General features: G+C 44.6%; 1 protein-coding gene across 8 annotated transcripts in view; it reads left to right on the plus strand.

Moving 5' to 3' along the window:
• Positions 1–9,549, plus strand: part of ACACA (acetyl-CoA carboxylase alpha) — a 262,049-nt gene that overhangs the window by 240,978 nt on the left and 11,522 nt on the right. For all 8 annotated transcript variants that reach the window (XM_054688839.1, XM_054688841.1, XM_037495224.2 and 5 more), the window contains 2 exons: positions 8,310–8,464; positions 9,088–9,258. In XM_054688839.1, coding sequence (XP_054544814.1) covers positions 8,310–8,464; positions 9,088–9,258 — 326 coding nt within the window. The remainder of the gene's footprint in view (positions 1–8,309; positions 8,465–9,087; positions 9,259–9,549) is intronic.

The raw sequence follows: 9,549 nt of genomic DNA on the forward strand, positions 1-9,549 counted from the left end.
CAATGTGTGTGTGACAGCCTCGGGGCGGACCTTCCTCCCCAGCCTTCACTTAGCAGCCAAGATGACAGGAAAGGGACTCTTCCTTGGGTTAAAGGGATTCAGGGTTGAGCTGCTTTTTGGGCAGAAGTATTCAAAGTATCTGAGCTGGGGCCTCCCCGGTGGCGCAGCGGTTGAGCGCGGGGTTGCGAAGCTGCCCGCGGCCTCTGCAGCACCGGTTCGATCCCCGGCTGCTCCCCGGCCACCGGAGGAGGGTCCCACATGGCTTGCAGACCTCTCCTGCCGCCCGCTGCTCCCCTCAGCAGTGTACTTCGGTCCTTCTGCCTGCTCTGCTCCTCGCTCTGGCTCTGGTGAATTCTCTCACCCTCCCGCACTTCTGACTGTACCCAGTGCATGTATAAAAAAACAAACAAACAAATAAATAAATAAAACATGCCTTAATAAAAAAAAATTAAAAAAAAAATTAAAAAAAAAAAAAAAAACAAAGTATCTGAGCTGTGTGTGCTTTTCCATTTGTGTCCCCTCTTCAAGATACCATAAGCTGAAAAGGGTCAAAGTTATTATTTGAGGCAGAAAGCATGTCCTTCCCTGAAAAGTTAAGCCTTAAGCCTGGGAAAGATGTTGGGAAGTGGCCTCTGGCCTGCTCTCCCATTGCATGTGGAGTATCCTCGCTGGCACCATGGCCACCCAAGTGCTGGGCTCTGTGGGAGGTAGGCTGAGGAAGACACATGAGGTTTTCTGCCCCAAAGGAAGAGACTGTGGGATCTTGCCTCTTCAAGTGAGCAACAGCTTACAACCTCATCACATTGATACAGAAGCTTGTTGGCTTGATGCACTTCAGCGCAATGGTAACATTTCCTGGGAAGGAGAAGCAGTGGTTCGGACTGATCCATTCATCTGGTTGTGCTTACGAGAGCAACTGGGCTTGTCTCTTCCCAGGAAGTACCATTCACAGTTCTCTGTAGGCTGCAGGGGTCTGGCAGGCATTTTGTGAGACTGAACCTAAGCTCCTCCTGCCTGCATGCAGGCTGTTGTCAGAATGGGTCTGAGCCACCCTCTTCCCTTGGGTCCCTGCTGGCCCCGGTCTCTGCCTCTCCACTTGTCCTCCTGCCCTGTTGCCACTAGGATTTAGAGAATTCTGTGCTGTTTCTGGACTCTTGTGTGGAGGTGTTTGGATGGAGGCACTGAGAATAGGACTGGGGGTGGGAAAGGATGGGGATGGAGTGGTGGTAATACTTTTTTTTTAATATTTTATTTTATTTTATTTAAAGATTTATTTATTTATACATAAAAGAGCTGGGGTAAAGGCCAGAGATGTGGGGGGGGGGGAGAGAGGATTCACCAGAGACAGAGTGGGGAACAGAACAGGTAGACTGATGAAATACACTGCTGAGGGGAGCAGTGGGTGAGGCAGGAGTCTGCTGCACCATGTGGGTTGCTCCCTGGCTGGCTGGGAATCAAACTGGTGCTCCAGAGGCTTTTGATTGCTTCATAGTGCAGTGCTTAACCCCTTGTGCCATTAGGGAGGCCCCCTATTTTATTTTATTTTAAAGATTTATTTATATATACAAGAACTGGGTACAGGCCAGAGGTGTGGGGGTGAGAGAACTCACCAGAAACAGAGTGGGGAGCAGAACAGGCAGATTGAAATACAGCAGCAGGCAAGACAGGAGAGGTCTCCTGCGCCATGTGGGTAGCTCCCTGGCGGGCTGGGGATCGAACTAGTGCTGCAGAAGCTGCAAATAGCTTCATAGGTTGCATCTTAACCCCTTGCGCTACCAGGCAGGCCCTATAAATATTTTATACAAAATTCATTAAGTAGAAAATATGGGGGCTTGAACAGGTTAATAAGTAGGGGGTGGGGTGGAGGGAGTAGGATCAAAACAAGGGAGGTGGGAATTGTATGGGGACTATAACGAAGATGAAAATGCATACATTGTGCAAAAATGAAAAATTTTGTAAAAAATATATAAAATAAAAAATAAATAAATTAGTAAATATGTAAAAGCCAAAAAAAAAAATTATATTTGTCAAGTCTGGTTCCCCTAATGTTAAGTTCTGTGACCTTAGGTAATACATTTTTTATTCTTATTTGGAAATCTCTGGGTTTACTATAATGATTCCTAAAATATGAACAGCAGAGCACTAATACCATTGTAAGGAATTTTAGGGTTAAACATCCTTGAGAGAATTGCTGTTAAAATCAATATGCAAATGCAGTTGTATTGAGATAGGTACATCTCCCTTTGAAGAAAAGCAGATATATGAAAATGGGATTTAAAAAAAAAAAAAACTAGGTACATTGAGGAGAAATTATTCCCATTACAAAAGGATTATTTGCTTTACCAAAGGATTCACTGCAGGGTTCCTTCTAAATAGCTCCCCTAAGGCATTTAAAACAGGATCTGATTTACGCAGTTTTTCAAGAATGCTTTTGTGTAAAGAAAGGAACACCTGTATGGACACAAAAATAGTTTTGCAAGGTTCTTGTTTTTACTCATCTTACTATCTTTATCGAGAAATTTCCTTCAATATAGAATGTGATTCCATAGATCTTTTAAACAGCTACTTATGTTTATAGTTCTGAATGTTAATAAGACTCCAGTCCTCTCTTTCTTTTTTTTTTTTTTTTTGCTGACTTTTTCAATTTCAAGGTTGAGGAATGGGTATGTGTCCTTATGTCTGAGATATTCAGGAGCTTAGTGCAGAGGGCAGTCTAGGTGTTTTCTTTAGTATAAGTATTTAACCAATCAAAGCAAATGGCTTTCTTAAGAGAAGGAAGAGTACCCATCCAGGTTAAAATTGGTTTAAATTTACTTAGGTTTGTTAATATAAATTTAAAAAAAGTTAAGACTAAAAAACACTTTAATATCACCTTCTTTTGTAAAACATGTTTCCTTTTTGGCAGATTAGGGTTGTTGTTTTTACATAGATGAGAGACTGAGTTCACAAAAGGAAAGAGATTTCTGCAAGGTCATCTTGTGCCTCTGGCTGAGCAGAGAATTTTTAGCCCAGCAATCAGATTTTCATTCTAAGCTTTGAAGGTCTCATCCCTCCCCAAAAGATCCTGATCCGCCAGGAAGAGGCTTCCCCGCCTTAGGCCGGGCACCCTTCCCTTGCTGCCTCCAGTGTACCAGCAGGTGAAACACCACCTGCAGAAGCCAGCCGTCTCCTTGGACACTTCCCTTCAGCTTCGACACCATGGAAGAGAGATGTGGTTTTTCATTATGTCCTGGCCCCGAGAAAACCCGACAGGCAACTGCCCTTTGGACATTTTTGGGTATTTGTTTCATTTAAATAGCATGAGCTTTGAAGGCAGGATACCTTAGCCAAAATCCCCACTCTCTTCCCTACCTCTGTGGCCTTGGCCAGTTACTTCACTTTTTTGTGCCCCAGTTTTCTCATCTGTAGACTCGTGATCTTTTAGGATTGTTTCAAGGATTAAATGAGATGAACATTGTAACATCTCAATAACAGTAGCTACTCCTACTTGACCGAAGTAGTAATGCCTCTTCTGTATTTAACTCTTTACATTAAAATTTTAAGGTTGGATTTTTATTATTTCTTGGGAGATCTTATTTGGGGAAGAGAGGAGAGCAGCCTACCTCTGCCCTCCCACTTAAGCCTTTAGAAAAGAATGGCTTTCCCCTCTGTAGCATATTCTTAAACACACGCACGCACACACACCGACTTGGTTTCCTAAAAACCCTGAGGCCCTGCAATCTGGCTAGAAAAGAATGAAAACCATTCCAAGATATTTAATTGTACAGGGAGCTTACGGGATTGATCGAGAGCTTAGCTTTTTACAATAGCCCAGTGAATAAGAAATGCTCCTGACAAACGATCAATGATAGGATAATCACTCTTTATCCCCCTCCTCATTCTTACCTTCTTTCTTTCAGGAGAACAGGGTTCAGAAGTCAAAAATCTTTATAGACGCCGCTTTTAAATTAAGCAGAAAATAGACATTGACATATTTGTTAATCTCCTCTAAATCATTACCAGGGCTGGCTGCTTTGCTGTACAAGGAGAGAGGGGCCCTCGGTATGCTATGCAAGGGTCTAACGAGCTTGAGAGCAGCCTTTTGTTTTTAGAAAATAAAATTTAGAGAACCTCCCTTTTCCACCCCCCCTCCAAACAAATCCTTGACTTTCTCATGTGCATTTTAAAATATATACATTCTCTATTTCTGCCTTGTCCTTTAATGCCTTTTTGAGGTAGATCTTGAGCTGTGATCAGAGATATTACTGAAGGTATCAAACAAGGCAGTCTTTAGGGGACGCTCTGTCATCTTCCAGTCTCTGGAGGACCAGAGCATCACAGGTGTTAATACATTGTTCTTTGAAAGCTCTAGAATAGCTTGATTGGTTGTATGAGACCTTTGTTGGTCCTGGAGGCAGCCTTCTCTGTTGCTCCAGCTTGGAAAAGCCAAGGCCCTATTCCCAGAAGGCTGTGCTCCTAGACTGTGACTCCTCCTCTGCCCCCAGTGCTCTTAACTCCTCTTTAACATAATGAATCAAACTCTTTGTCACCACTGCCAGGGTCTCTGCTTGGCTGCCTTCAGTATCCTTTAATGTGGAAGAACACAGGTTTTGGAGACAACCAGACCCAAGTGTAAATACCAGCTTTGCTACCTAAGAGCTGGATGCCATTTGGCAAGTCACTTTACATTTCAGAGCCTTGGTTTTCTTATTTGTAAAATAGATACCCTGTCTGTCGGTTTGGGTTATCGTAAGGATTAGATATGACGTATGTGAAGCAATTTGGAAAGTACAAGGTAACGAGGTATTCAACGTGGCAGCAGTGGTGGCGGCAGTGGTAACAGCTGGCCAGATGTAGGTCTGAACTGTGAATGGTTACTTACAAGCCATGTGATTCTGGAAGCACTGAGTGCCAGCACATAGCAAATGTTTAGTAAATGGTATGTGTTATATATCGGTGCACCTGTATGTGTGTGCACACAAGTGTGTGCCGTGAGGGAGACTGTTGTAAGGGCCTGGAACTCACTGTTCAGTCATGTCCATGATCCTGTTCACGGTCATCCCTCACCCCCCAACAGAGCTGTGATTTTTACCTGTTGTGTTAGATCTTGATTTCACAATAACAGGAGGAGCTACCCCTGAATCTTAGGGCTATCTAAGAAATCATATCCAACCTACCAAAGGGGAATTGGAGGGATTATCTCAGTTGTGGAATGGAGTTATGAGGGACCTTCAGCTTTATCAACCAGGATTCTGCCATCATCACTTACCCTTTTCTGAAATTAAAGGGATGTGCCTAACTGAAGCATTTGTCTTCTGCCCCAGTAAGCAAGAAGACACAACCTGGTGTCAAAGGCTTCAGAACCAAACTTCTGCGCATGAGTCCTGGCCTTGCTCTTTTTTAGCTCTCTGACCTTGGGAGCTCACATCCATTGTCAGAGACTCAGTTTCTTCACCTGTAAAATGAGGATAATGTAATGTTAACTTTGATTATTGATTGTATGCATTAGGGAACCAGGAAAAGTTTTTTAGTTTGGCTTAATTTTTTAACTTTCCATTTAATGTAATTTCACAAAAAGGTATCAGACTAGTACAAAACTTCCAATGCCTGTTCTTCAGCTTCATCTATTGCTGCCATCTTGTCTCATTTGCTTTATCATTTCTGCATGCCCATGTGCATGTTGTCACTTTCTACACACACACACGCACACACACTTTCTTTGAACCATTTGAGAGTAATCCATAGACATCATGCTCCTTAATGGATAAGTATTAGTCTAAGAATGCAGAGTTTCTTTTATGTAACCACATACACTTATCAAAATCAGGAACTATAACACTAGCGCAGTACTACTGCCTCGTTCATGATCCATGTTAAAATTTTACCAGTCCTCCCAAAGATGTCTAATCCCAGACCACACACTGCAGTTATCAAGTATTTTTAGTCCACTTTACAGTGGTTCTTTGACTTTCTTTGTCTTATATTTTCCAATGGTTCGAGTCAGATTATTTACGTTTGGCAGGAACATTGCAAAAGTGATGTTGTGTCCTTTTGAGGACATTGTATCATGTGGCATGTGCTATCAGTCTGTCCTGTTCTTTATGATGGTAATTTGATTACTTGTTTAAGATAATGTTCACCAGTTAACCCACTATAAAGTTACCATTTCCCCCTTTGTAATTAATAAGTAGTGTGTCAGGAGATATTTTGAGACCATGTAAACATTCTGTTCCTCATCACACTTTCACCCGCTAATTATCAGTTAGCCATTGATAATTCTTGGCAAGATCAGCTACTGTGATGGTTGTAAAATGGTGATTTTCTAATTCCATCATTTCTTTATGGCTATTAATTGTTATTCTGCTGGAAAGAACTCCTCCTCATCCCCCAGTTAATTATTTTTATCAGGAGGGACTCAAGGTTCTTATTTTATTCCATAAATATTGTATCTGATAATAAATATCATAAATATCATTACCCTATTTTGATAAAATGATGCTCAAATTATCCCAGATTTGGCCAATGAGAATACCTTTAAACTAACTCCTGTGTCCTTCTAACATGTCCCAATCATTTTTTGAGCACTTCCTTGCTTTTTGTGATATGTTCAGACCCGTCTTTCAGTTTTCCTCCCTAGCCCTGGATTCATCCATTTCTCAAAGAGTCTTGGTTCCTTTCACTGGAGAAGGAAAAATATTTGCTGCTCTGTCAAGGATATTGTAACTGAGAAAATCTCATCTCAGAATAAACCAGTTAGTCTTCCTCCCATCAGTTCTTCAGGCAGATCACACTAGAATGAAGGGGCCTTAATCTCATCCCTCAGTCGGTCTGTTTGCCTGTTTGGAAGACAAGGGTGCCAACGTGTCAGGACCTCAAAGCAACAGGGCAGTGATTGTCCTGGATGTGGGAACCCAAGAAAAGATGTCTTCAGCACTCTTCATCAGTTTCAAAGTAGTGATGGGGAGGGGGAGAGAGAGAGAGAGAAAGAGAGAGAGAGAGAGAGAGAGAGAGAATGGCATTGGGTGTCCAAAAACCTCATAAAAATGAAACTAGGTACTAGAGTTGCATCCCTATTCTATTAACATGTGTTTATGTATAATACTGACGGCTCACTCACCAGCCCAAGGCTGTTTATGGCATTTGATTCATAGTGGCATAAAAAGCAAGGCCTGTTCCCAGGCAGACATGCTTGAAATAGGCCTTTCCCTTTTGCATCCCATCACTGGTGGTCATGTATTTATTAGTCAGCTTTGGTGACAAAGCACTTGAGGTTGTCCCTACGCCAGGGACTGTCACCTATTGCTCCTTCGGCTAGACTTACTCCTCTTTACTAGGCACCTAAATTTCCAGTATTGATTGCAAGTCCCACTCTGAGAGTTAAGAAGAAAAGCACAGAGTAGCAACACCTCTACTGGACACTATTGATGGGGGGGTCCCCCTGGTTATAAGAATCCCATAGGCTCCTATCTGTTGAATGAGGGTACTGTGTGCTTATAAGCCTGATGATCCAAATGGGGATCATCATCGACTGCCTTTCTCTTCTTCCCTCTTCCTTCTCCATTAGCCCAAGAACCAGAATGCCTGTTTCATTGTGGGCAAGGGTTGGCTCTGGCAGCAGCAACCAGGCAGGAGGCTAGGGGCTGACTAATCCACTGAGTTGGCATGAGACACACAGATCCAGTCTCTTTAGAGTGGATTCTACCAGTTTTAGGTTACAGTTACCCAAACCTGAGATTCGATGCTGCGGAGTAAAGCAGTGTGCAACTTTCGGAAGGGTTCCGGTCCTTATCAAGGTGGTGGGTAACTGGGGTGGACATGGGGAAAAGAGATGCTGGTTGGTGCTCGAAGGCAGAGAGGCTCTTCTACCATGCCCCACCCTGGGAGAGTCCAGCCACTCTCTCACTGGTCAGAGGTCATGGGTGCCGCGTGCTGCCGCGGAGAGGGGGGCATGTCAGTCAGTGAAATAAATGATGGGAGACCCAGGCCTCAAGGTGGCTGCTTGCACCTGCTCAGGGAGAGACCTGGGGAGGACACCCATGCTGCTTCTTAGAGTCGCTTCCACGGGGCAAGGGCATGTGGCTCCCTGTGGCAGGGTGAGGCCAGGTCTGGCATCTTGCAGAGGGAGTCCTGTTACTCAGCAAAGAGGTGATGAAGACAATGGAGAGCCAGGCAGCAGGGGGTAGCTGTGTGTGTGTGTGTGTGTGTGTGTGTGTGTGTGTGAGAGAGAGAGAGAGAGAGAGAGAGAGAGAGAGAGATTCCTGTGACTGGCTGAGTCTCTGCGGAGACTCCTGGTCACCCAGTGTGTGACGGGCAGGTTTATTTAATTGCAGGCACCCCAGAGTTAAGTGCAGCTGAGCGGAAGGAGCTGGAGAACAAGTTGAAGGAGCGGGAGGAATTCCTAATTCCCATTTACCATCAGGTAGCCGTGCAGTTTGCTGACTTGCACGACACACCGGGCCGGATGCAGGAGAAGGGTGTTATTAACGTAAGTACAGTGGTTGCCACTTCTCCCGACTTGTCAGAGACCTGCGAGTGAGGGAGTGCACGCCTCGTGCACATGGGCTCACGGACGGGGTGCTGTTAGGGCTAGATTAAAACAGCGTGTGCAGAGGAAACCGTTTTCAGGTGTGTTTTTTTTTTTTTTTAAGAGAGTTTCCCTTTTACTGTATCCATGGTCATCCTAAAGCAATTATGATTTAGGTAACTGTGGGCTCCTCAGAGTCAAGCTCTATTTTACTAATGGGAAACTGAGTCACATGTGCTCCTGAGGACAGCTGTTGCAGGCTGTGAAGTACTCTAGGGTCAAGGTTCCAGCAGCAGCTCATTCTCATTGGATCTGCATTCAAGTAGTTTGAGCCATCTGCTCAAAACCTGTTCCTCACTCAACTAATCTGAGAGTTCACAGCTTCTCCAGAACATGTCAGCCCTGTGTAGGGTGAGCTCAGATAGGCCCCTTGCTATGTACGGTGCTGCAGTCAGCTGGGCCTGGGGCTCTAAACTGGGAAGCTCATGGTCAGCTCGAGTCTAGCAACTTGGAGGAAAGTAGGGGGGTGTGGCTGTGGCGGGCACTGAGCTGGAATGACTAAGCTTTTTCTTATCTGTGTGTAGGACATCCTAGACTGGAAAACATCCCGTACCTTTTTCTACTGGAGACTGAGGCGTCTCCTGCTGGAGGACCTGGTCAAGAAGAAAATCCACAATGCCAACCCTGAGCTGACCGACGGCCAGATCCAGGCCATGTTAAGACGCTGGTTTGTGGAAGTGGAAGGAACAGTGAAGGTGGGTGGGTGCCTGTGAAGGCACCTTCATGCTGTGCTCCTCACTCCACCTGAAAACCACCAGGCTTGTCAGCCCAGAACCCCCAGGCCTCTAAGGGTTGGAGTTGAAGGGGACACACAGGCTAGGCCCTCTTTCCTCTGCCACAGTAATAGGTCATGATGTCTTGTCAGAAGAGGTGGTACAACATTTTTTTTGCGCTCATTCTGTCATTCTGCAAACCCTGTGCATAGTACCAGATGCTGCATTAGGCCCTGGGGCCATGGTGGTGAAAGAGGAGGCAGTCTCTTCCTG

This window comes from Talpa occidentalis, unplaced genomic scaffold (genome assembly GCF_014898055.3).
Source record: "Talpa occidentalis isolate TD23 unplaced genomic scaffold, MPIMG_talOcc4v2.1 talOcc4.7, whole genome shotgun sequence".
NCBI classification, from domain to species: domain Eukaryota; kingdom Metazoa; phylum Chordata; class Mammalia; order Eulipotyphla; family Talpidae; genus Talpa; species Talpa occidentalis.